The following is a 26,425-nucleotide window of genomic DNA, read 5'->3' as shown; positions in this document are numbered from 1 at the left end:
GTCTGAAGGGTGTTCTCCAGTAGACAGTAGGTCCTGGGATGGCAGCCTCTCCCCCTACAGAGGCCTGAGGGTGGGAAGGAAGTTCCAGGACACATTAAGGCAGAGACACCAAGAAAGGACAGAGGCTGACTCAAGGACAGCAGCTGAGAGGGGCCAACAGCCTTGCGGAGCAGAGACAGGAGTGTATGGAGACCTCCTACCAGCCCGGTCTCTGGGAACAGATGCAGAGATTGCCTGGGCTTCTAGGTCCCAGTCTCGGCCTCCCCCACCCCCCAGGATCTGTGAGGGATCTATAGCTCAAACTGGAATCCAGTATGCGAAAAAAGGCCCAGATGACAAAGGAGACATGCAGATCCAACCCCGGGACAGAGGTAGAGACAGACAAAACCACCCCACCCCCAGACCCCCTCTGCTCCAGTTGGCTTGGACCACCCTTGAACTCAGAACAGGAGGCGGGTTCCATAGGGAGCAGCAACTAGTGTGCTTTTATTTCTTCCTGGGCCTGGCAGGCTGAGAGCAGAATACCAACAAAGGCAATGGGGCACGTGGGATCTGGGACACTGGGAGAGCGGATACCTGTGAGGTAACTGAGCAGGTGGGTGTGACAGGGTGTGGAGAGACTGGACGGATCCTTCCAGAACTGAGAGAACTGCCCTTGGGGTGTGGCAGCAACACAAATGTTGGGCTTGGCACAGGGTGAATGAGAGGGTTTGGGAGTGGGTGAGACACGTGTGCTGGGGGTGGGGATGACCTTTGGGACAGGGAGTGTCTTAGAGCCAGGGGTAACTCGGGCATGACAGGCTGGGGCATGTTGGGCCCTGGCTGTTGACTGAGAAGCTGGTGACCAGGGCTAGGAGTATGAGGAGGCCTGTGGATCACAGACCCATAAAGACATCACTGTGAAGCCTGGGGAGAGACCCAGGGATCCAAGGTGACTTCTACAGCGAGGTGGTGAGGGGGATGGTCTGGGGTTTCCATTCAGGAATACATAGTCAGCTGCAGCCACTGGGGAGAGGAAGGCACAGAGAGTGAAGGACAGGGGACCCAGAAATATCAGACCCCCTTCTCTGCTTTCACCCAGAGGTTGTTGGGAAAACTGGAGGGAAGGGTCCAAGCTTGGAGCTGGTGCACAGGACTGAGGACGGGTGCCCCTAGCCACCGACACCACCAGATGACGGGCCTTACCTCCTGGATGTTCACCTGGATTTGCCCAGTGCCATCTTTGTCAAGAGACTTGAAGGCACCTGGAGGAGAAGAGAAGCGGGGGGATTAGCTTTTAGGCTAATACTATACTGACTTATGGGATGATATACAGCTAACACTTTATCAAGTGCTTACTCATGCCAAGCAATGTGTAAAGTGCTTCCCGTGTATTAACTCACTTAACTCAATCCTGTGAGGTATCATTTTAAAATGAGGTACAGAGAAGTGAAAGGACCTGCTCCAGGTCACACAGCAAGAAAATGAGAAGGTTGGGATTCCAACGCAGGCTCTTACCCACCTCAGTCACAGCCTTCCTATGCTGACTCGGCCCTACCCACCACACCTCTGCCCAAGCCAAGCCTCCCAACCATCTCTAAGCTCCACCGATGCTTCCTCTCCGGCCCCGTCCCCTCCAGTTCCAGCCCAAAAGGGCTCCTGGAAGGAGATCTGCAGGCCCCATCTCCACTTCCTGCCCCTAGAGTCTGCCAGGGTCCCCACTCCTGCCGTCAGGCGGCCATGCAGGGACATTGCACTCACCGCAGTTACTAATAGCCCCTTGCAGCTAAGTCCGAGGTCTGATTCTTGGGCCTTTCCTTATGGAACCTGTGGCATCATCTGCCCTGTCGTCTGCACCTATCTTCCCTTCCTGTTCCTGACACCTCACCTACCTGCCCTTCTCCTCTAGCCTCGCTCTTAATGCTGTTCCCACTTACCACTGCCCTTCCCAGCCCCAAGGCTAAGTCCCAGCTCCCTCCCCCTCACTTCACACACTCCTCAGTCCCTGTCCCCTGAGTCTCCCCACCCGGGTGCCGCCCTCCATGCCTCTGTCCCCCATGGTCCTTGCAGTGGCCTCCCTGTGCTCTGGGAAGGCCAGGGGGATCTTCCTGAAACCAAACCTGACCCTGTCCCTCCCCTGCCTAGAGCCCACCTTGGCTTTCCCCACCCCCAGCAGAGTCCTGAACTTGGCGTTCCCAGTCCTGTAGGCTCTCCCTCTTCTCAGTCTGCTTTGACCTCAGGGAGCAGGCAGATGGGAGTCCAAATTCTGAATCTGCTGCTTCCTAGATAAGAAGCCTCCTTGAACCCCAGGTTCTTCCTCCATAAAATGGGGGCACTAATTCCCACTTCTCGAGAACGTCTTAAGGATTCTGTGCACTGATGTGCATAAAAGCCCTTATGACCCAGCCCCTGCTCACTGCTCCCAGACCCAGGTCCCCCCATCATGCTCCCTTTCAGGACTCATCTCTTTGAACTCCTAGGAGTCCAACAAAAGCACCACCTTCTCTCTCCCTGCCAGGCCTTTGCAGACTGCTCCCTCTGGCTGGAACCTCTCCCGTTACCCCCCTCACTGCCATGAGCTCTCCCCACTCTGGCCTGTGCTTCCCACATCATGGCTCCAGTCACTGTCCAGGCTTCCTCCATCCCAGCCATGGCCATTCCGGGCGATCACTGTCCGGACTATGAACTCCATGAAGGCAGGAAGTGGGGCTGTCTTGGTCACCACTGTGACCCTAGCACCACCTACATCAGGGTCAGGCTTAGGAAAGACCTGGGCCACTGGAGGCTGAACAAACCCCATCTGGGAAGCGCGGGGGCGTGACTCACGGAACATAGCATCCAGTCGGACCAGGCAGCTGATGAAGTTGTCGAAATCCATGTTCCCTCCCTCATCCGAGTAGCGTCGGATGATCATGTTGTAGAGATGCTCGTTCAGATGGAAGCCTGAGAATGGTTAGCCCCTCAGGTGTGGGGGCCCTGGGGCCCACCCGCTCCCAACCCAAAATCCAGGCTCAGACCAGTTCAGCAGGGGCTGCGTCTCCCATCTCACTTCCAGCCCCTCACATCTCTGCCAGCCACACCTGCTGCCTGAAAAGCCCCTGGGAGTTCCCTGCTGGAGATGGTCCCTGACCGGTCCGTGTCAAACTGCTTGTATATGGCCTGTGGGGGCAGAGACATCAGGGGTCAGCTGAGCATCATAGGGCATGGCAGCTCCATGGCTTGGGGGTTTGGGGGCTGGGAGCTTCAGAGGGTGCCACACACCTGCCACTTTTTGATGTTGTTCCACAGGTACTTGAATTCCTCAAAGCCCAGCTTGCCTGTGGTGTCGCTCTGGAGAGAGGGTGTTAAGGACAATGTGACAACTACACCCAGACACAGGCACTACATGTACCGCTGTAGGCACCACCATGACAGGAAACCTGGGTAAAAGCTCTGGCTCCTGTCCCACCGTCATGTTGCCTTAGGGGTGATTTTTCTTTTTGTTTATCCATACGTATTTTGGAGCCCTGAAAGTGCACCTGAATAAGATCAAAACAACAGCTAATGCAAGTGGAATTCCTTGAATTAGCACATGCCATGCACTGTGCTAAACCTTTCGCCTGTAGCTCCAATTCAGTATCACCATCATTAGCTCCATTTTAGAAAAGGACACCAAGGCAGAGATGCTCAGTGATCTCGCTAAGGCACAGACCTAGGAGTGGTTAACTCTACTCAACACTCATGTGAACACAACATACGTATACCAGAGTGGCCCCGTGTGCCAAGTGTGCATGCACCCAAGATCAGCTAACAACTGGCCCATGCGCAGCACATACTCCTAAGCACATGCTTCCATATGCGGTCATGTGTATGTGGGTGTGCCCTTGGGATAATATATATGCATACGAGGGCGTACCTATGGCAGTTACCTGCTTGGATTCTCAACTCCTGAAGACGTGAGTCCAAATTCCTATCCTGCCACCTACCATCTTTACACAAATGACTGGCTCACTCTGAGCTTGTTTTCTTCACCTATAAAAGGGAGCACAATAACTGTAGCTGTCTAACATGGTAGCTGTAAAACCTTAGTTAATGTAAGTAAAGTGGCCTGTGGTGACAACAAGATGTCATCAGGCCCATAGGGGGGTGTATGTTCTGATGTACATGTGTCCATTTCTGGTATGAAAGCTATACCCTAGCTGTCCCAATCCCACTCTCAGAAAACCCCCTCTTCACCCAGGGCCTCCCCCACACTGCCCTGGAGGATACATCCATCACAGCCACCATGCTGCGACATGTGTCAATGCCAAAACCATCGGTCTTCAGATCAGGGTCTGTAGGGGACATGTTGAAGGTCAGAGCCAGAGGTCACAGCCGCCCTGAGCCCCGTGGCTGAACCTGCCCTATGCCTTGACTCTGGTCACTCACGTCGGGTCACGACCTTGTTGAGAATGTTCATGAGTTCTGTGGCGCTGACCTCCATGTCCTGAGAAGTTAAGAGTGGGTCAGGGGTGACTAAGAGGGGTCCGGGCAGGTCTTGAAGGAGAATGGGAACTTTGACGTTGCCATGGTCAAGTGTGTGTGTGTTCAGGGGCAGCCCGAGGGAAACCATGGAAGGGTAAGAACAGGGTTAGGACACTGGGCTACTTACATCTCCAGCCAACTGGGCAAACAGTCTCCGGAACTGCCGGACCTCCTCGCTCTCGTTGGCCTCAATGTTGGAATAATGTGTGCGTGGGGGCTGAGGAGGGAGAAAAACTCAGAACGAGTTCGGGGAGGGGTGCCCAGGCAAGGCCAGATTCCCACACTCAGGTGGGGGTGGGGAGGTCAGAGTGGGTGGGGGGCAGGGTGATCAAAGGAAGGGGGCGATGGTCAATGGATGGGGAGCAGGTCTGTGTGGCATGCTAAGTTTGGGGGTGCACAACAAGGCAAGGACAATGGGAGAGGGATTTCATAAGAGGGAGAGGTGGCAGGATTTCTCCAAACGGACGACGATGGAGCTGGAAAATTTCTCGGCGGGAGAAGGGGGTCTCCAGTTGTGGGGGAGCTCACCGGAGGCTCAGGGTTATACTGCGCAGCCGCCTCGCTGAGGAGAAGACGCAGGAGTTAGAGCCAGGGGGTGGGGCTTCCAACGGGCAGCGCCAGCAGAACCGGCGGCCCCAGCCCCCGCATCCCAACCCCCCCAAACCCAGTTCACCCCCAACCCTAACTGGCTTTTCTGCCCACCTCACGTGTCCTTTCCTGTCCTTGTCCTTGCTGCCATGGTCGCGCCCCTTCTTTTCCTCCATCAGACCAACCCCATCCAGGAAGAAACCACGGCCCACCCCCACATCAGGCTCCACCCCCCCAGGGCACACCGCCCAATGGGACATCCCGGAATCATCTTCATCCCACCCAATTCTCAACCCAGAATCCCGCCCAGACGAATTAGACGCTGCCCCTTCAAGGGCTCCCTTCAGAGAGGCTCTGCCTCAACCTCCTTAAGTCCCACTGCCCAGGGCCCTACTCTGTTGTCCCCCTTCCTGAAGGCCTGTCTTCCCCAGCTCCATTAGGTCGAGCTCATAGTTCGATGGCCCAGGCCCCCACCGACAACCTGCCCTACCCCACCTGGGCGTTTTTTCTTCATTAAGCCAGCAGACTCCTGCCTCTTCAAGGCCCATTTCCACTATCCTATCAAGCCTGGTGTCATAGTCGTGGTTAAGAACTACGGCTGCTAACCAAAAGGTCGGCAGTTGGAATCCACCAGCTGCTCCTTGGAAACCATACGGGGCACTCCTACTCTGCCCTATAGGGTCACTATGAGTCGGAATCGACTCAACGGCAGTGGGTTTGGGTTTCTTTTTTAATAAAGCCTCCAGGAGCCCTGTGGTGCTGTGGTTAAGAGCTACAGCTGCTAATCAAAAGCCAGGCAGTTCGAATCCCCATCAGCCCTCCTTAGAAACCGTATGGGGCAGTCCTACTCTGTCCTATAGGGTCTATGAGTTGGAATCGACTCCACAGCAATGGGTTTGTTTTGTTTGGTTTGGATTTTTATCAAGCCTCGGCCTCGCCTGGGCCGACTCTTCATTGACCCTCTCAGGACAGCCAAGTCGCGCTCGCGCCAAGTCCCGCCCCCTTGATGGCACACCCCCACCCTCACCGCGCCCCGCCCCGGCCCAGCCTATCCAAGCTCCAGGTCAGTGTGCAATGACCCATCTCACTCTCGCCGGCCGCCCCCTCCAGGCCCCGCCCCCAGGCCCCGCCTTACCTGATGGCACTAATGACCCCGCCCAGGATGCGCATGGCCGTTCCGCCGCCGCCGCCGCCGCCTCCTCCTCCTCCTCCGCCGCCGCCGCCGCCGCCGCCGCCGATCAGGCCTCCCAGCACATCCCCCAGGCCCCCGCCCAGGCCCCCGCCTGCCCCGCCGCCGCCCTTCAAGAACGAGTTGACCAGGAACATGGCTGCGACTTGGACTCCTAAGGGGGGCAAGGGGGGGGTCAAGGGCCGCCTCGCCCCTGAATCCCCATCCACACTTCCGGAAGCTGGAAGTGGGAGCAATCAGGGGCCTCTGGGTGGGTGCCAGTGGTCTGGCTGTGGCTTGGGGGTCCCGCTGGATGGGGTCTGGGCTTGTGGGGAGGTTGGGATGGGAACGGAGGAAAAGTATGAAACCCCCACGGATCTAAAGGGACCCCGTGGGTCTTGAGGGACCCTGGGTTGGGCCCACGCACAGGCATCGTTAAGGCTGGGGGTCCAGGTCTGGACGGGTTGGTTCTCCAGATAGGGGCCCCAAGGTGGTGTAAGGACGGGTTCTCCAGATAGGGGCCCCAAGGTGGTGTAAGGCGTTCCCTGAAGTGTCTGGGCGCTCGAATCAGATCCAGAGCCTTAGAGCCGGACTTAGGGGTCCTCGGCCTGGAGACCCCCAAAGCGGGGTTTAGGGGATTCGGAACATGGAACTGAGGGTCTGGGAACTCCCGGTGGCGACATTTCGCTGTCACTGCTGGGCCTGTGGGCTCGGGTCTAAGGTCGTGAACGTGAGCCGCTGGGCTCGGGATAACGGGGCCCCCATTGCAGTTGGAGGCACGAATCCAGGACTGTGGTGCTAGAGGCTCCAGGGCAGAATTTTTGAGAAATCTCCCGGATCTATGGGCTTGCATTTTAGGTCATGAGACCGGGGATCCCCAAGGCCGGGATAACGGGGGCCGGTCAGGTCTGGGGGTCCTAAGAATCTCAGGTCAGGGTGTGGGGGACCCCTGACGCCGGCAGCGTCCAGTCGGGTCTGGGGGCCGACCGGGCCGGGTTTACGGAGTGCGGGGGGACTGGGCTGGGGGCTCACCGCCTCGCTCACGCGTCCGACGGGCAGTCCGTCTGCTGCTCCCGGGCCTCCCGCTGAGTTGGGCTCCGAGGGCGGGGCCCGTGACTCAGGCGGCGGCTCTCGGCTCCGGGGCGGCCGGGCGGCGTCCGCGCGGTCCTAGGGCCGGCCGCGCCGACTGCGCCTGCGCGCGGGCCCCGCCCCATATAGGAGGATGTGGATGCCGCGGCCCCGCCCCCGTGTTTCCGGCGCCGTGGGGTTCAGCCCCGCCCAGGCTGAGTGGGGTGTGGGGTCTTCGCCGCCATTTCCCAGGCGGGTCAGGGCACCTGGAGGGTAGGACACCGGGGTGACTGGAGTCACGGAGACTCCGCGCTCCAGTGCCCGCCTGCATCCGGCCGCTGGTGAGCTTTTCGACCCGCTTGAAAAAGCACTCTTGGCACACGGTCCCTTGGCCTCGCCGCGACAGACTCAGCGTTTGGAGGCCCCGAGCTTTGCCTCCCACTCCGGGGACAGCCGCGGCAGCTGTGGCAGGGACAGAGGACCAGCTGGATTTCCCGCGCTCCGGAGGCAGCCCAGAGGGCGCTCATACTGCGGGCAGAATTTCTGCTGGGAAAGGTTCCTTGCGCCTCCGCCTCCCGTCCCCTTCCCCGAGCCAAGGGTCACCAGAATCATTTTTCCTGGCCGGGCTCAGTCAGTCTCACCTCAGTCTTCCAGTCTCTAAAATGGGCCCCGGATAGAGGAATCGACCTCGCCAAGGCCTGGTTTCTGAGGCCAGGTGTTGCCGAGGTTGGGGGCGGGGGGAGTGTATGCAAGTAAGATGTATGGAATCCTAACAATGGGGTTGGTCAGTTTTGCCATCCGGCTAGGTTTAAAAGAGAGCGAATTCCAGAGCAGAGCGGGGATCTCGCCCCACTAAGAAAGTAAAGCCAGGAGTGGAGCACATCGTTTGGACCAGGATCCCTGCTCTGAGAAGCTCCTGGAACCCGCAGACAGAGACAGTTGTAACACTGAAGACGGGAGGAAATGGCAGCAGCAGAATTAGGAGACTGGCAGGAGAGGGCACGGCGGGCTTCCTGGCCCATGGAGCTAGAAAGTTGAGTACCTTCAGACAGGAGGCTTGCTGGCGAGTAGGGTGCCTCTGGGCACTTCGTGGAGCTAGGTTTGCTGACCCACAGAGCTAGAGCTGAGCACCTTCAGGCTGTGGCCTACTGGTGGAGCAGGGTGCCTCTGGGTGCTTATTGGCAGAGCCAGAAGAGCTTTGTAACACTTGCCAGAGCAGGGCTGAGGGCCAGAGAGAGCTGCCTGCAGCCACAGCTGAGAAGAGACTGCCCTGATCGGTACTGTCCTGATGGAGGTTCCTGAGAGTTCCTCAGCCCGAATTGTAACCTGTCTTGGCCCTAATAAGCCCCATGTCTGTGAGTATGGTCTGTGAGTTCTCTGTGGCCGTTGCAATGAATTGTTGAACCCAACAGAGAAGTACAAAGTGCCGTGGGAGGGAAGGTTGCTGTCAGAATTGGAAAAAAGGCTGCAGGTGTTACCAGAATAAGGTTCTTGCCACTCACAGGGCAAGAATGAGCAGGTAAGGCACGTAGTTTTCCACACAAGCAAAGCTTTATTGGAGGGCCTAGAGCAACGCTTACCCTCATCTCAGGACAAAAGACAGGCCCGAGTTTTTGAAAGTTCTTGGGTGGGAACCCAAGATTCATAGGCACAGGAGGGGATATGTTAACTAAGGTGCTCGCACAGCAGCTTTCCAAGATGGCTCCAGTCCTGGAGGCCTCTGGGATTCGGACCAGGACTTCTGCGGTGTCACACCTGCACAGGCTCTTGCTTCCTGGGTTCAATTTCCTGACTGGGGCTGTAGCCTCTCACTGCCCCTGGTGGAAGGTCACACAGCGGTCACGGGTGGGTGGTCTGTGCATGTCCCTGGGCCTGGTTTTCTCCAGCTGCTTCTGAAAGGCAACTTTAAAGAAGTTTGTGGGCTAATTTTAGATACCCTGCCCCATTGTTCTGGGGAATGGCTTTGTTTCTGTGCCCTGGCCTATTTCTTGTTAGCTTGTTTGCAGATTTTGGGGCCCTTCTGTTCTCTGTCTTACTAAGGCTCTAGGTTCCACACTCAACCCCCTATTACCTCCCTTATAGTATAGTCTGTTTCTCTTTTACTTGCTTCTCCTCTAACCACACCAGTCTCTTCGCTGTTTTTCAAACAGGCACCCTCCAATCTCAGAGCCTTTGCTCCCTGTCTTATAGGGTGGAGGCATGTCTGTAGGAATCAGCCTTGGGCTGTTCATCTGGATTTTTCCTTCCCCCTTGTGAAGCTAAAGGAGGTCAGATGCTGCCCCCAAGCCGTTTTTACACCCGGGCAGCCAGACTTCCTAGCCTATGCCTTTAACCACTACCCTGATGCACTGACTCCAGTAATGTAGTTAATATGATAACAGCTCAGAAACCAAGGTCAGGACTAGACAAAACGAGAGTTGCAGCTAGTGCTTCCTGAGGGCGTGTTGGGGCCAGTCCAGGGCACTCACTGCACAAACCTTGTCTCTGAGGCAGGAACTAACAGGGGAGAAAATTGAGACTGAAAGGCAGGGCCACTTACCTGAGGTCACAGAGGGTGGCAGGACCTGGTCTGAACCTGGGCTTGGCTGATGACAGATCTTTTGGTGGTGACTAATCTGGATTCCCTTCTCACCACGCCCCTCCCTGCCATTCGGTTTCAGCCAGCTGAGCAGCTTCAGTTCCCTGTCCTCTCCCTGGGCTCCCTTGTTGCCAGGCCTTTGCATCAGTTGTGCTCTCTACCTGGAACACTCCCGCTTTTTTTGCCTGGTTTTGTAGCTACACAGGCTTTGGGTGTCAGTTCAGGAGTCACCTCTTCCAGGAAACCCTCCCTGACCCCATCCCCACTCCAGTTTAGGTGAGGCTCCCGGTTATATACTCTCAAAACAACTGGGAGCTTTCTCAGGGCACTCACTGCAGATTGTTAAGATATTGTGATCTTTCTCTTCTGTGACCTCTTAATACTGTTGTTAGGTGCCCTCAAGTCGGTTCCAACTCACAGCCACTCTATAGGACAGTAGAACTGCTCCATAGGGTTTCCAAGGAGCAGCTGGTGGTTTTGAACTGCTGACCTTTTGGTTAGCAGCCGAGTGCTTAACCACTACACTACCAAATTCAGGGCCTAATCCTGGCCAGCCCCAATTCTCAGGCCTTAGTTCGCCTCTCAGTCCCACAATCCCACTCACATTGTGGGGGACCTCATACATACACACGCAGTGTTTAAATTTTTTGTCTAGGCTGTCAACATCCAAACTGCCCCCCTTCAGCCCAGAGGTCACCCCTGAACTCCGGGCACCTACATGCTGCTCACTATCTCCAGAGTCAAACTCCAGGCATCCTAAACAGCTCCCAGTCTTTCTCCCAAACCTGTTCCCTCCCCACTTCCCCCATCTTAGTCAATGGCCGCTCTGTCCTTGACTATCCCACGCTTGTCCTTGACTGCTCTCTCTCCTTCACGCCCACCCCCAGCCATTAGCAAACCTTGCTAGCTCCACCTGTATACGCCTCCTCCACTGCCCCTACCCAGTCTCCCTTCTCTCCTCCCTGGTCTCACTCCTCCCACAGTCTGCTCCCCACACACAGCCAGAGGGAGCCTGTGAACACCTGGGTCGGATCAGGGCCTTCTTGGCTGAGCTGTCCCCTGGCTGCACCTCATTCCTGATAAGAATCAAAGCCCTCATCATGGCCACCAGGGACCTAGTGATCTGGCCCTACTGCCCAGCTGAAGGCAGAAAAGGCTTGGACAGGGAGGCTGTGGGAGCACAGTGATGTGCAGACAGCCCCTCTTCCCACATATGTGAGGGGGGACCACCATTCCATTGTCAAGGTCCTCTCCATTCCCCCCTTAGCGCCTCAATATCTGGTGCTCTCAGGAGCATGCTCTCAGATCCCTGGCTTAACCCTGCTATTCCCCACCCCACCCTGTTCTTCCCGTTTATCACCTGCTGACATACTAGAGAAGGACATGATGTTTGGTAAAGTAGAGGGTCTGCAAAAAAGAGGAAGACCCTCAACCAGATGGACGGACACAGTGGCTGCAACAATGAGCGGAAGCATCGCAACAATTGTGAGGATGGTGCAGGACCAGGGAGTGGTGTTCTGTTGTGCATAGGGTCACTGTGAGTTGGAAGTGACTCGATGGCACCTAACAACAACAGCAATATACCGTATGGAGTCTTGGTGGCACAGTGGTTAAGAGCTTGGCTGCTAACCAAAAGATTAGCAGTTCAAATCCACCAGCCGCTCCTTGGAAACCTTATGGGACAGTTCTGCTCTGTCCTGTAGGGTCACCATGAGTTAGAATTGCCTTGATGGCAGTGGATTTTTTAGTTTTTTTAATATACTCTATAGTTTATCCTGTTTCTACTCTGTCCTCCCCACTACATGTTTCCCGCCTCAGGGCAATGATTTCTGTCTTAATCAGTGCTATATATGCAGTTGCTAAAACCGTGCCCAGCACACATTAGGTGCTCAATAAATATCTGTCGAACGAAGGAAATGCTTTGGGTGGATATTCTTACTGAATTTTCGGCACTACCACTTACCACAGCATAACCTCACCTATACTGACTGATGTACCTAGATGTAATTATGCCCACGGGGGAACCTCAGTTCAAACAGGTGGGACTGCTTGCCTGAGATCACATAGCTGGTAAGTGCCAGAACTCAAGACATGAACCCAGGAAGGCTGGCTTTGTAGCTCACCCTTTTTTTTTGAGGATCGTAATACACTACTTTTTAAAGTAGTTTTCAGTGTACAGAAAAATTCTGCAGGAAGCACAGAGAGTTCCCATCTGCACCCTCTCCCCTGCACAGCTTCTCCTGTTGTTAACACTGGGCGTTAGTGCTCTGCATTTGCTACAACTGATGAACCAATGTTGACATTAATGTAGTTCCATAGTTTCCAGTAGGGACTGTTCGTGTTCAGCAGTTCTAGGGGCTTTAACAAATGCCTGTCATGCATGTATCCATTGTTACAGTATCCTGCAGAACAGTTTCACTGCCCCTAAAATGCCCTGTGCTCCACCTAGCCACCCCACTCTCCATCCCCCTGAGCCCCTGGCGACCACTGACAATTCTACTGTCTATAGTTTTGCCTTTTTCAGGATGTTGTCTGGAGCCTTAGTGGCTCCGTGGTTAAGAGCTACAGCTGCTAATCAAAAGGTGGGCAGTTTGAATCCACCAGCCGCTCCTTAGAAACCCTATGGGGCAGTTCTACCCTGTGCTATAGGGTCAGAATCCACTCAATGGCAATGGGTTGGGTTGGGTTGGGTTGGGTTTGGTTTTAGGATGTTATCTAGTTGGAATTGTAGGGTATATAGCCTTTCCAGACTGACTTCTTCCACTTAGTATTATGCATTTAAGGCTCCTTTGGCTTCATAGCACATTACTTTTTATCAGTGAATGATAGTCGATACTGTATGCATGTATCACAGTTTACCCATTCACCTATTGAAGACTATCTTGGTTGGTTCCAACTTTTGGCAGTTATGAATAAAGTGGCCATAAACATTTGTGTGCAGGTTTTTGTGGGGCCATGAGTTTTCAGTTCATTTGGGTAGACATCTAGAAGTGCACCTGCTGGCTTGTATGGAAAGCCACTGTCTTCCAAAATGGCCGTACCATTTGCATTCCCACCAGCAAAGAATGAGGGCTCCTGTTGCGTCACATCCTCACAGGCATTTGATGTGTTCAGTGTTGGGGGTTTTAGCCATTCAAACAGGTGAATGGTGGTATCTCACAGTTGCTTTAATTTGCAATTCCGTAATGAAATACGATGTTGAACGTCTTTTCCTATGCTTATTTGCCGTCTGTGTATCTTCTCTGTCAAAGTGTCGGTTCAGTTCTTTTGCCCATTTTTTTTTAATAGCTCACAGTTTTAATCCTTACAGTTTGCTGCCTCAGTGAGGTAAACATTATAACGGCATCAATAAATAAATTCACGACAGTTATAACTACCGTAGCTAATGACGCCCAGGGGCTCAATTGGACCAGGCTGGAATAACTGCTTTACAGGCATGTCTTGCCAACACCTCTGTAACTCAGCGGTACTAGAAGTAGGATCAGAAGCCATCTAACTGGAGAGGGGGATGGAGAATCACCAGCAGCTCAAAGCTGTTTCCTATGAAGTGGAGGTCAGACATACCTCCTCTCTGCAACTTTTTTGCCATTTCTGACACCAGCTGTCCTCCCCACAGCACTCTGTACTTCTCTGCTGGGTTAGATAATAAGTTGCAGTGGCCACATAGAACTCACAGGTCATACTCACAATATGGGGTTTATTAGGGAGGTAACAGGCTGTAACTCAGGATCAGGATCAACTTGGAAGTAACAGGATACAACTCAGGAGACAGGATACAGTTGGTTGATCATGATAGCTTTCAACCAAGACAGCTGTGAAATGAGTTCCTTTATATGGCCTTTTGTCTTGGTTCTTCGGAAAAACAGCTTGAGAGATTTTTCTCCTAAACCCTGTGGAGTTACCTTTGCCCTAGTTTTCTACCCCAGAGGGTCTGTTATTTTCATCCAAGTTGACTGACATTTCCTGATAGTTGTAAACAACTTGGTATGACCGTTTTTTCTCTGGGTCTGGGCTGGAGCTTCCCCTGTGATTGATATGTGTCTTGAAGGGATTGGGGAATATACTATGCAAATGAGTGACTGTAGACTATGCAAATAAAGCTACTATAGCCTACTATGCAAATGAAGTGTCTGTGGCCTACCCAAAGGGCATTGGTCAGTTTGTGGCCCTCACTAGGAGGGACTGTGCCTTGAAATTGACAGAGTGGTGTGTGTGTGTGTGTGTATATGTATATATATATATACACATATATATATATGCACCCAATCTCACAGAGGTTTCTTGAGATAGAAAGAAGCAGGAAGGAGAGAAGTAGAAAAAGGAGGCAAGGAACCTCCTAAAAGAGCTGTAACACAAGTCAAGGCTGTAACACTGAAGACAGTGACAAGCCCAGAAGGGGCCTAGCAGCAGAGTTGGTGGTGACAGACAGCAGGGCCAAGAGGAGGCCTGTCCTGAGAGAGAGAGGAGGCCTGTGTGGCCGAGAGGACCTGAGAACATGTCCTGCACCAAAGAAGGGAGACTTCACTACATGCTTCCTGATCCTGATCCTCAGTTGTACTCTGTTACTTCCTTAATAAACCACATAGCTGTAAGTACCATTTGTAAGTTGTCACCATTGCAACAGATTACTGAACCCAGAAGAGAAGTAGCGAGTGCCATGGGAGGCGTCAGAATTGGTAAAGGTTGGAGAGTAGAGGTATGTCTCACCTCCACCTCACTGACTCACATTATCCCTCCCTGAAGTCAGACATGTTCTAATGCTACCACTCCTACTTGCATTTTACAACAGCTTCTTGGCCAGGCGTGCCGCCGGGCTTTCTCTTCGCCTCTGCCCTGCTCAGGAAAGTATTACACAGTTCTTTAGCTCCCCAGACAAGTGTACGGAGGCACCCTACTTTGCCAGCAAGCCTCCTGCCTAAAGGTGCTCTTCTCTTTCTATGTCTCTCGCTCTCGCTCTGTGGCAAGCCCACTCAGCTGCCTTGTAGCAGTCTCCTGGTTCTTGCCACTCCTAGTGTTGTGCCATCTCTTGCCGTCTTCAGTGTTACAACTCTCCCTCTCCTGTGTTTAAGAGGTTCTCAGGGCAGGGACCCCGGGTCCCAAAGGATGGCTCTGCACCACGCTCTTCTTGATGGTAGTTGGGTCGCCCTCAACATCTGTGGGATTGACCCTTTTATAAACCTACTTCTCGTACCAAGACCATGAACTGACCAATCCCCTTGGTAGGCCACAGTTGCCTAATTTGCATAGTAACCAACCAATCCTCACAAGGGTTTTACGCATCTTACTTGCATAGTAAACTACCCAATCCCTGCAAGGTACTAAAATCGACCAATCACAGGGTAGGCTGTGGCCCAACCAATTCTTTTTGGCAGGATTATAAACCCAAGGCTGGAAGTACGAGAAACCCATTGCCCTGTAGCCTCTTACAACCCTCTGAGAAAAAAACTAAGAGGAACTGGATATTCAAATGGAAACCCTGGTGGCGTAGTGGTTAAATGCTACAACTGCTAACCAAAATGTTGGCAGTTCAAATCCACCAGGCGCTCCTTGGAAACTCTATGGGGCACTTCTGCTCTATCCTATAGGGTTGCTATGAGTCCAGAATCAACTCAATGCCAATGGGTTTAGTTTTTTTGTTTGTTTGTTTTTGCATATTAAGAGAAGCACGGTTACTTGCCCGAAGCCACAGGATGGGAGTCAGAGCCAGGTTTGAACCCAAAGGTTGATGCCAAATTGTTGATGACTCATTCAGATTCCTGTCCCTCCACCCCCTCCCTTCAGTGGATTTTAGCTACTTCCGTTCCTACTCCTCACACCAGGCTCCCTGTGGCTGTGTTTTTGCAGGCACCTGCCTCCCACCTTTCTGCCTTGGAATCGCTGTTCAGAAATCACCTCGCCAAGGAAAGCTTTCCCGACCTCCCCACCGCGTATTAGAGCAGGTTGCCCTGTTGTATGTTCCAGGATCCCCTAGACTTCTTCCCCATGACACTCGTAACAAATTACAATTTGTAATGCTCAGTAATGTCTGTCTCCTCCACTGGACTGGGAGTCCCGTTGGGTGTGGCAGAGCTGTCTCAAGGACCGCTGTGTCCCCAGAATCACCCAACCCAGGGCTAGGCACAGAGACATGGTCAGTAACGGTTAGCTGTTACTGCCATCAGCAGCATCATCATCCTTTGTGGAATTATTTACACAAACTCAACCTGCTGACCAGAAGGAAACTCTGAGAGTCAGTAGAGTGTGTGCTTCCATGGCTACGCAACACATTCCTCCTCCTTCCAAGCCAGGGTTCATGAAGCCCTTCTTGAACACTCCCTCCCCAACTCTTTGCCCCCAGCTAAGTCAGGAGCCTCCTCTGGCCTCCCACAGCCTCCTGGGCCTCCCTAACCCCAGCCCTGATCATCACCCAGTTACCTGGGTGCTCACTGTATAATGATTCAATATACTGTGCATTTATGTTTCTTGCTATTTCTGTGGGTGTGTTTTATTTCACGATTAAAGACATTTAAAATATCTGATAATGCTTGCTCATTATAGATCATTTATAAAATATTAAAAAAAAAAAAAAGCCTGTTGCCATCAAGTTGGTTCTGACTCATAGTGACCCTATTTGCCTCATAGGGTTTCCAAAGAGTGGCTGGTGTATTCGAACTATTGACCTTTTGGTTAGCTGCCATACCTCACCATAGCTCTTAACCATGTGCCACCAGGGCTCCATGTAAAATATAAACCAAAACCAAACCAAACCTATTGCCATCGAGCCAATTCTGACTGATAGCAACCCCATGTGACAGAGTAGAACTGCTGCATAGGGTTTCCAAGGAGTGGCTGGTGGATTCAAACTGCTGACCTTTTGGTTAGCAGCTAAGCTCTTAACCACTGCATCACCAGGACTCCTATAAAGTATAGCAAAATATATTTTAAAATGAAAAATTCACCAACTTTGCAGAGACAACTCCTATTAATACTTAGTTATGTTTCCCTCCTCACTTTTCCTGGGCACATTTTTATATATATCTGACTACAGTATATATGCAATGTGCATCCTGCCCACTTTGCAAACAACTTGTGTGAACCTGGAAAGACCAGCTATATTCCCTCTGACTGCTCACCTGTGAAGAAGGAGCGCTGGTGGCGCAGAGGTTAAGCGCTTGGCTGCTAACCAAAAAGTTTGGCAGCTCGAACCCACCCAGTGGCCCTGCGAGGGAAAGACCTGGCCATCCGCTTCTGTAAAGATGACAGAAAACCCTGTGGGGCAGTTCCGCGCTCTCACGCGAGGCCAACATGAGTCGGGATCGGCTCAGTAGCACTCAGCAACAGCAGCTTACCTGTGATCTGAACTATCATTCCATCAGCTCTTTGCCCTTTAAAGTAACCAAAGAGACAACGCTCGTAATCCATAGGGCGGGATAAAGTAGACGCTGAAGCTGAGATTCCACCTCTTCGTTGGCCTTTGGTCTGACGGAGCAGCAGGGTGAGATGAGAGTCCCTTTCCCCTTTCCTTTTCCCACTGTCTGGAAGGTAGATGGAGTGGGAGCCATCCTGACCCCGCAGGCCAGGGCACTCCCCTAGGGCTGGCAGGGCCACAGGGAGCAGCGGCCTGGGTCCCTGACGCTGAATCCTCCATACCAGCTTGGCTGCTTACTCTCAGGCTGTTATGGTAGAAAGAGATTTGTTTCTATTTTAAGCCACTGCCATGTTCTATACTCTGTTACAGGGTTTATGGTAAATTCTGTCTAACCCATGGTACCCATTATACACACCCTGAGCAATTTCCCATGTCACTAAAAATATCATTTTTAGTGTGTTCATAGTATTCCATCATTTGAAAGTTAACTAGAATTTTTTCATTCATTCATGGAACACATATTTGAGTGCCTACTATGTCCAGGCCCCTATTTGGATGATGAGGACACAGTGGTGAACAAAAGGTTCAGGGGTATAGTTACAGCCTCTTGCTTAGGGATCACCCCTGCTTCCGGCACCTGCAGCTGCACCCCTGGCCCCGGCACCACAGCATCCAGCAGGAAAAAAGCAATTTTTGGTGGTGTGGGGAAGAACTGTGCAGTGACACTCCAACATCCTCCCCCAACCCGTCTTCCCCAGAACCCCCAGAGATGTGTAGGACTCTGCCCAGTGGTGGTCCTACCATTGCCCCCCTCATGTTGAGTGTGAGCACATACTCGTGAAGGTGTGTGAGCCAGCCGTTCATGGCTTTATCTCTCCCCATTTTAGGTAACAAGTGTTTCAATTGCCCATTCCAATTTTCTATGAAACCATTTCTCTGAGGGTGTATGCAACATGGTATGTCCATTTAATGTGATGTTTCTTGGCCCATTGCTGCACCCCGTGGGTTGTAAAGTGTGTTCCTTGGTCTGATGAAATATAATCCAGTGGCCCAAATTGGTACAGTATCTTTTGTTCCAATCCCTTAATGATGTTTTTGGCATTTGCATCTGTTACAGGATATGGAAAGCCCAGTCCAGAAAAAAAAAAAAAGAGTCCAGAGTAAGTATCTATTCCTATGAGGACTCTACTGATGCCACCGGCATTGCTGGTCCAATATAATCAACTTGCCAGCTATGTGCAGGGCCTACCCCCCGGGGAATCTGCTCCATAGTCATCTGCAGCCCCTGTCTTTCTTGGTGGCAGACACAGCAGTCATTATTGATATTTTGTGCCTCAGATGGTGCAGAAGGGATGTGTACAGATTCAGCCCATCTCTGTAGTACTGCAGCGCCCCCATGTCCACTCCTATCATGGACCCAATTGGCCACCTCAAGGGAGCATACAAATAGATCAGCAGAAAGTTGTTCAGAGGGCACTGTCCATTTAGTAATGGGCTCTGGCAGCTTCTCAGGTGGTTCCAGGTAGGACCTATGGGAAAAGAAGCTACCTGCTGATGGATACGGTGGGTGCCTCCCTGCATTTCCTCAGTAGCTTGTTTTTGTATGAACCATTTCCATTTTATTATGGAACTATTTTGGACACCACCTTCCTTATTTGAGTGTTTCTCTGACATCATCGAAGGTATCATGGGTATTTCAGGCTTCATGATGAGTTTATGTCTTTCTGTCACTGAGGCAGTCTCAGTCAATGACCAATAACCTGTGGCGTGTATCCTGCTGCAGCCTCTGGAGACTTTCTCGTCCAGAATCCCAGTGGCCGCCATAGGGTGGCGTTCTCAGGTTTTTGCCCTAAGCGCCAGTCTGCATAAGCGTGTGTGGCAGACACCTCCAAAATCATGTCTGAGTGGGGGTCATAAGGGCCTAAAGGCAGGGAGCTTGAGACTGTTTTCTGTAATTCAGAATAGCATGCTGTCACTCTGGCCCCCATTCGATGTGGTTTTCTTCTGAGTGGTTTTATTTATGGGGCACAGCAAGATTCCCAGATGTGGGATATGTGTTCTCCAAAATCCAAACAGACAAACCAAACGTTGAGCCTCCTGTTTAATCTTGGGTAGAGAGCAACGGCAACTTATTCTTGTTTGCCTGTGGAATGTCACAAGTGGCTCCTGCCCAAGTTATTCCCAAGAATTTCACCATTTGGAGAGAAAACTGAAAACCGAACCTGTTGCTGTCAAGCCAATTCTGACTCATAGCGGCCCTATAGGGCAGAGTAGAACTGCTCCATAGGGTCTCCAAGGAGCAGCTGGTGCATTTGAATTGCTGACCTTTTTGGTGTGCAGCTGAGCTCTTAACCACTGTGCCATCAGGGCTCCCATTTGGACAGGGCCCTGAATTTTTGCTGGATTATTAACCAGCCTCTGTTGGTCATGTGGGCCACCACTGTATTCAAATCAGCCCTAGCCTGTTCTTTGGTGTTTGATATTAACATAATGTCATCAATATAATGTATCATTACACTTGAGATTCGCACCAAGTCCAAGTCTTTTCTAACAGAACTATGACAATAAGCCAGTGAATTTAAGGTAACCCGGTGACAATACCGTGAAAGTAAATCGGGATCCTTTCCGCGTGAAAGCAAACCGCGGCTGGCTGTTTTCCGAGATTCAGAATGAGAAAAAGGCATTTGCAAGATCACCCACTGAGTACCAGTCTCCTTTACACTGCTCTATTTTTTGCACCATTGATACCATGTCTGGAACAGCTGAAGCCACAGGTGGCACTATTTTATTTTGGCCTCAGTAGTCCACTGTCAGCCTCCATGAATCATCTACCTTCTTCACAAGCCATACAGGACTGTCACACAGCGATTTATTGGCACCAACACTCTAGCTTTTAGTATGTCTTTAATCAAAACAGTAATCTCCTTTTGTCCACCATTATCCTATATTGTTTCAAATTAACAACATGAGTGGGTTTGAGCAGTTCGAATAGTCCCCATTTAGCATGTCCAGTCAACACTGGCCTAAGGGCAGGCTTACGTACCTTCAGTTTTAGAATATCAGGTGGAGAGAGACTCCCCGATTAGACATGACATCCATACCAATAACGCAGTCAGGTGGCGATGCAACTGCTTCCTGCCGGCTCTGTTTAAATCTCCCAGTTCTCATCCAGACTTCCCCTAAGGCCCGTCAGCCACTGCATCCCCACCCCCCCCCACCCCCCCCCCCCCGTGTAACGTTAGTCTCCTTCAAGATTTTATTGACAGGTTTTGGGATTATAGTACATTAGGCCCCTGTATCCAGGAGCCCCAGGAAAGTCTCTTCCTCACCCCTGGGCGATTTTCCCCATACGCGCGCATATGCCCTCAGGTCCCCTGTTAGGGGCTGGACCTGGCCCTCTTGTCAATCCCTGTCTTGATTGACTGGCTGAGCTTCTGCTTCAACTGGCCCAAGGTGGGACTTCCCATCATTACATTCTTCCACACTTGGGTGAATAGAACATACTAGTTTAGGACTCTAACTTTGGGTGACCAGCAGGAATGCTCACTGGTCTACCCAAACACCTGTAGTGTTGCATTAGGACCTTTTCCTCTACTCCATCAAAATCTACTATAGTCATCATGTTTCTTAGTAACCATCTAAAAATCTCTGTCCTGTTGTGGTAAGTTCTTTCCCCATTGCCTCTTACTCTATGAATCACCTTTATGTTTCTTGCATCTGTAAGACCCATGCGATGAAGCTGTGCCAACAGCTCCAACAAGGCTTCTCAGACTGTTGCTTTGTTTTGCAGCAGCAAGGTTACATGGAGTGCCCGTGTAGAATAAGTGCCCTCGGTTACCGTATCTACCATGACGTGTGTAAGGGGCATAGTCATTGCCCTCGGTTACCGTATCTACCATGACGTGTGGAAGGGGCATACTCATTGCCCTCGGTTACCGTATCTACCATGACGTGTGGAAGGGGCATACTCATTGCCCTAGGTTACCGTATCTACCATGACGTGTGTAAGGGGCATACTCATTGCCCTCGGTTACCGTATCTACCATGACGTGTGTAAGGGGCATACTCATTGCCCTTGGTTACCGTATCTACCATGACGTGTGGAAGGGGCATACTTATTGCCCTTAGTTACTGTATCTACCATGACCTGTGTAGGGGCATACTCATTGCCCTTGCTTACTGTACCTACCATGACGTGTGGAAGGGGCATACTCATCACCCTTGGTTGCCGTGTCTACCATGACCCGTGTAAGGGGCATAGTCATTGCCCTCGGTTACCGTGTCTACCAGGACTTGTGTAAGGGGCATACTCATTGCCCTTGGTTACCGTGTCTACCATGACCCGTGTAAGGGGCATACTCATTGCCCTTGGTTACTGTGTCTACCGTGACCTGTGTAAGGGGCATACTCATTGCCCTTCATTGCCATGTCTACCGTGACGTGTGTAAGGGGCATACTCACTGCCCTCGATTGCCGTGTCTACCGTGACCCGTGTAAGGGGCATACTCATTGCCCTTGGTTACCGTGTCTACCGTGACCCGTGTAAGGGGCATACTCATTGCCCTCGGTTACCGTGTCTACCGTGACCTGTGTAAGGGGCATACTCATTGCCCTCGGTTACCGTGTCTACCGTGACCCGTGTAAGGGGCATACTCATTGCCCTTGGTTACACTATCTACCGTGACCCGTGTAAGGGGCATACTCATTGCCCTTGGTTACCGTGTCTACCGTGACCCGTGTAAGGGGCATACTCATTGCCCTTGGTTACACTATCTACCGTGACCCGTGTAAGGGGCATACTCATTGCCCTTGGTTACCGCGTCTACCGTGACCCGTGTAAGGGGCATACTCATTGCCCTTGGTTACACTATCTACCGTGACCCGTGTAAGGGGCATACTCATTGCCCTTGGTTACTGTGTCTACCGTGACCCGTGTAAGGGGCATACTCATTGCCCTTGGTTACCGCGTCTACCGTGACCCGTGTAAGGGGCATACTCATTGCCCTTGGTTACCGCGTCTACCGTGACCCGTGTAAGGGGCATACTCATTGCCCTTGGTTACACTATCTACCGTGACCCGTGTAAGGGGCATACTCATTGCCCTTGGTTACCGCGTCTACCGTGACCCGTGTAAGGGGCATACTCGGGTGAACATCCTGATCACCATAAAGCCCTTCCAGCATGGTTTCCACAAGCAGCACCTCAGAGTCTTCCTCTGGAGTGTTCCATTGAGTATTTACAGGGGGAGAGGGGCAGTTTCCATTCTCAGCGTAAACAACCCTCACTGCACATCTTATCTCCTCCACCAATCCGGCCACCCGCTCCGGGTTAACCTGCTGCGTAACTGGATCTTGTATCACCATTCCTGACTGTTCCATAGTGAGTGGTGGGTCTTGCATCAACCCAAACATACTCTTCCAGTCTGTAGCATTCAAAACTAAGGACACTGCCCCGAAATTAGTCGCTGTCACAGTCCATTTTAGTAATAGTTCCTCGGAAGCTGACGACACCGATCTACAAATGGAAGCAACTCCTTTACACTTTACCCCCCGGTTTCAATAGTTTCTTGGTTTTGCCCGCTCCCCTCCCGGGCCACCTCTTGGTGACCAGCGATCTTAGGGGTACTTGTTGTTCCCTCACGATTTTTCCTTTCCAGGTCTGCCCTGAGACTAGCGGTCATACCTCCGACTGGACCGGATCTGGGCTTGGTACTTTAGTTCACCCCTATCTTGGTACTTTAATTGGCCCCTATCTACTTTATCCCTCCCCTGCAGCTATTGCTGATAACAGCAACCAAGGAAATGTATGTCCCACCCTTTCCGTATCACTCTGTATTTCCATATGTATCCAGCTAGCCAATTCCTCAGGAGTCAGACCCACCACTCCTAGTTCCCACGAATAGTTTTTGCATCGGGTAACTGATTGCACCATAACAGCTGCTTCAATCCATGGGTGTTCTTTATCCAGAAACCAAAGGTTTCTCATTCTCCCGTTTATCCCTTTTTCCTAAACCACATATTCCACTGAGTCTGGATCACCACAGTGAATCCCGCCATTCTGACACCAACTAAATGCATAATTTCTTTTATAAGGATCAGCGGAAAGCTGGTTCCTATGAGGCGGAGGTTGAAGATGTCCAAACTGCTGTCCCACTCCATCATCTCTCATATCAATTTCCCCTCCTCCCCTCTGCAATCTCAAAAACCCATTTTCTATTTTAAAGCAAAACAAAGATGTTTATTCAAGGTTCAGTACAGTTTGAACTGGGAGCTACACAGCTCATGAAAATGAAACCATGTAGTCTGAGGCATGATAACCACACAAACATTTTTACAAGGTTTAGACAAAGAACAGGGGCTACCTACCATATCTGGGTTGGTTTTCAGGCAGTGAGGGAAGTTAGAGGTGGGCTTTCTCAAAGCAAGTGCTTGTTAGCGACTGGGGGTAACATACAGGTGAACTTCAGGTTACAGCTGTACGTGCAGGTGGGGGACATGGGGCATCATAGGACGATGACAGGGACATGCTGGTCTGGGAACTGCGTTCTCAAGCATGTTTTTTCCTGTGGTTCCATTATAAAGGGGCTTTTTCAATAATGCTGTGTGTCAAGACCCTCTGGGAACAGGCTGTGACACTCTGCCATCTGCTTGACCACAGAAAAATACTTCCTTTAGGGTATAATTTTAAAGATGGCTAAAGGTTAAGCACAGGACAGGAAAACTGCTGTTTTAAAATGAGGCTTGTTTTTAGGCCTGGGCCAGCGTCCCTGACTTACACCAAATGCCTCATATAACCTCAAGGTTCTGTCTCTCGCCTCAGTACTCTCCCTCCCGTCTTTGGGTTTGGTAATACACTGCAACGTCTCACAGAATTCACAGACTGTACCCATGAGGAAATGAGTAATTTCTTTTATAAGGGTCAGCACAGAGCTGGTTCCTGTGAGGCAGAGGTTAAAGCTGTCCCAAACGTCGAACTTTTCCAAGCTGCTGTCCCGCTCCATCATCTCTAACGTCAACTGCTCCTCCTGCTCTTGGTACTCTCCCTCCCGTCTTTGGGTTTGGTAGTTGGCTGCAGTGTCACACAGAGCTCAGGAATGGTACTTACTTACGGCGAGTGGTTTATTAGGGGTGTGACAGGGTACAGCTCAGGCTCAGGCTCAACTCGGAAGGCACAGGAGCAACTCAGGATGCAGCTCTTTGATCAGGACAGCTTCCTCTCGCCCACTGTCACAGGGCCCTACTGGGGCCTTGATGCCACCAGGCCCTGCTGGGGGCCTTCTCGGGCAAGTGTTAGCTCCAAGGGTCAGCAAGCCCCAACCAGCCAACTTGTGCTGGTCTCCTGGTTCCTGCCATCTAGTGCCATTATCGCTCTTGCTACTCCTACACTAGTGTCTCCCTGCTTTCCGTGTTACAGCTCCTCTCTCTCTCTCTCTCTCTCCCTTTAAGCCTAGTGGGGTGGCAAAACCGACCAATCCCCTCGTTAGAGTTCCACACACTTTATTTCCACAGTCCTACTCCCAAGAGGGTGCCATGCACCTCATTTACATTATTAGCAAATTATCCATTCCCCTCGGTGAGCCACAACTGCCTCATTTCATAGTCCCACCCAGGGGCGGATTAACCAGTAACCAACGTATGCACAGGCTTAATTGTGTTTACTTACTAATTTGTAGTAGACAATTTCACGTGGATTTCACCACATTAAAAGACGTGAACATTAAAAACAGGTCTACAGGGCTCTCTCTCTCTGGATCCTAGCTCCTCCATGAAAACAAGGCCAGGCTGACCTGGCAGATGAGCCTAGTGACCTCAGCTAAAGCCGTTATGGCCGTCCAGCTCCCCGATGGCCCTCCAGCAGATTGCAGATGCAGGAGACCCAGGTGAGGTCATCTGAGCCTGGCCCAGGTCAGTAGGTCCGCTCAGCTAAGCCATAAATTTGTGAGAATAAATGATTATTCTTTTCAGCTTCTAAGTTTGGAGTGGCTTGTTACACAGCAACAGCTAACGATGCAGCCTTCCGGGCCCAGTTCAGGAAATACTGTCCATGAAGCCCCCTTTTGTAAGGATATAATGGACTCCAGCAGGTTAATAAAAATTCCTACCACAAAGCAGCTCGTCGAACTTTATTCACGCTGGCATTTTCCACATCTCTTCTATCAAGGCACCCTTCCGAACATTCATTAACATCCCCTGGGACTTTGTCAGCGGCTGTTGTTGGGTGCTGTTGATTTCAACTCATGGCGACCCCATGTGACAAAGTAGAGCTGCCCTGTGGGACAGTCCAGACTGTAATCTTTACCGGAGCAGATCGCAGGGCCTCCTCTGCCAACCGCTGGGGGGTTTCGAGCTCAGGAGTGACCTGACTGAACCTAGATTTTAAAAGGATCTCTCTGGCTTCTGCATGGAGAACAGGCAACAAGGGGGCAAGACGTTAAGGGGAATCAGGGGGACTACTGCGATTTGGGGGGTAAGAGAAAGACCCCTCATCCTTTAGAAACAGCTTTCTTTTTTTTTATGATGTTTGTCTGTAAAGAAGAGAGAAGAGAGGTAAGGGGATTTTTGTCCTTTAAGAGCGGAGCGCCTCGGCCAGCCTTCTGGGCTGACAAGGCCAGGTGAGGGGTCGGCTGAGACAGGAAGGCAGGGGGCGGCTCCGGGCGGCAGGACGCGGCAGTGGCGCTCCTTCCCCGACGACGGGAGCGGCCGCGGCCCGCCCCCGCCGCGCCTGCGCAGCACCGTCCGCCGCTGCCCGCCCCCGCCGCGCCTGCGCAGCACCGTCCGCCGCTGCCCGTCCCCGCCGCGCCTGCGCAGCACCGTCCGCCGCGGGCACGGAGCCCGACGGTCCCCGCCGCCCGTCAGAGCTCTCGGTCGGGCCCAGAGCCAGGCGAGCCGGAGGGGTCGAGCGGCTGCCAGGTGGCGCCACCTCCCGGCCGGCCGGCCTCACTGCGCGGCTTGCCGAGGGCTGTCGGCTCAGCCGTCGCGCCGGGGGTCGTAGGGAGGCCGCTCCGCAGGTCGGGGAGGGGGAAACGGAGGGAAACGGGGGGCAGGGCCCGCTGCAGGACGAAGGGAATCGGCGCAGGAGCGGCTGGCGGTCTTCGCTGCTTCAATCCTCACAGCAGCCGCCCGTGCTGCCTACTGTCCCCCTCCACTCCGCAGGAAGGGAGTCGGGGCCCAGAGGGGTAACTCGCTCCGGCGTT

General features: G+C 52.2%; 1 protein-coding gene across 3 annotated transcripts; it reads right to left on the bottom strand.

Moving 5' to 3' along the window:
• Positions 1 to 455: 455 nt before the first annotated feature.
• CAPNS1 (calpain small subunit 1) lies at positions 456 to 7,405 on the bottom strand. Of its 3 annotated transcripts, XM_049901210.1 has the most exons (11): positions 7,271 to 7,400; positions 6,206 to 6,413; positions 5,011 to 5,044; positions 4,610 to 4,699; positions 4,387 to 4,444; positions 4,228 to 4,292; positions 3,241 to 3,309; positions 3,060 to 3,138; positions 2,806 to 2,922; positions 1,186 to 1,244; positions 456 to 1,005 (listed from the first exon to the last, which is right to left on the bottom strand). In XM_049901210.1, exons 2-11 carry the CDS (start codon positions 6,394 to 6,396, stop codon positions 979 to 981), a joined length of 789 nt encoding a protein of 262 aa, XP_049757167.1. In that variant the 5' UTR covers positions 6,397 to 6,413; positions 7,271 to 7,400; the 3' UTR covers positions 456 to 978. The 3 variants fall into 3 exon arrangements, with proteins under 3 accessions (XP_049757167.1, XP_049757165.1, XP_049757166.1); XM_049901208.1 differs by lacking the exon at positions 456 to 1,005 and having other exon boundaries at positions 1,039 to 1,244; positions 7,271 to 7,405; XM_049901209.1 differs by lacking the exons at positions 456 to 1,005; positions 7,271 to 7,400 and having other exon boundaries at positions 1,039 to 1,244; positions 6,206 to 6,482.
• Positions 7,406 to 26,425: the final 19,020 nt, after the last annotated feature.

The sequence above is a fragment of the Elephas maximus genome, chromosome 11, assembly GCF_024166365.1.
Source record: "Elephas maximus indicus isolate mEleMax1 chromosome 11, mEleMax1 primary haplotype, whole genome shotgun sequence".
Taxonomy (NCBI): domain Eukaryota; kingdom Metazoa; phylum Chordata; class Mammalia; order Proboscidea; family Elephantidae; genus Elephas; species Elephas maximus.
This window is presented reverse-complemented; position numbering and strand designations above follow the sequence as displayed.

Bases quoted from the DNA above. Each gene is read 5' to 3' on its own strand.
- CAPNS1 (XM_049901208.1), bottom strand. From the start codon at position 6,396: ATGTTCCTGGTCAACTCGTTCTTGAAGGGCGGCGGCGGGGCAGGCGGG. The intron at 3,310-4,227 runs GTATCCTCCAGG...CCCTCTCTCCAG, and splicing joins GCATGGTGGCTGTGATGGAT to AGCGACACCACAGGCAAGCT. The intron at 2,923-3,059 runs GTGTGGCTGGCA...AACCATTCTCAG, and splicing joins AGGGGCTTTTCAGGCAGCAG to GCTTCCATCTGAACGAGCAT.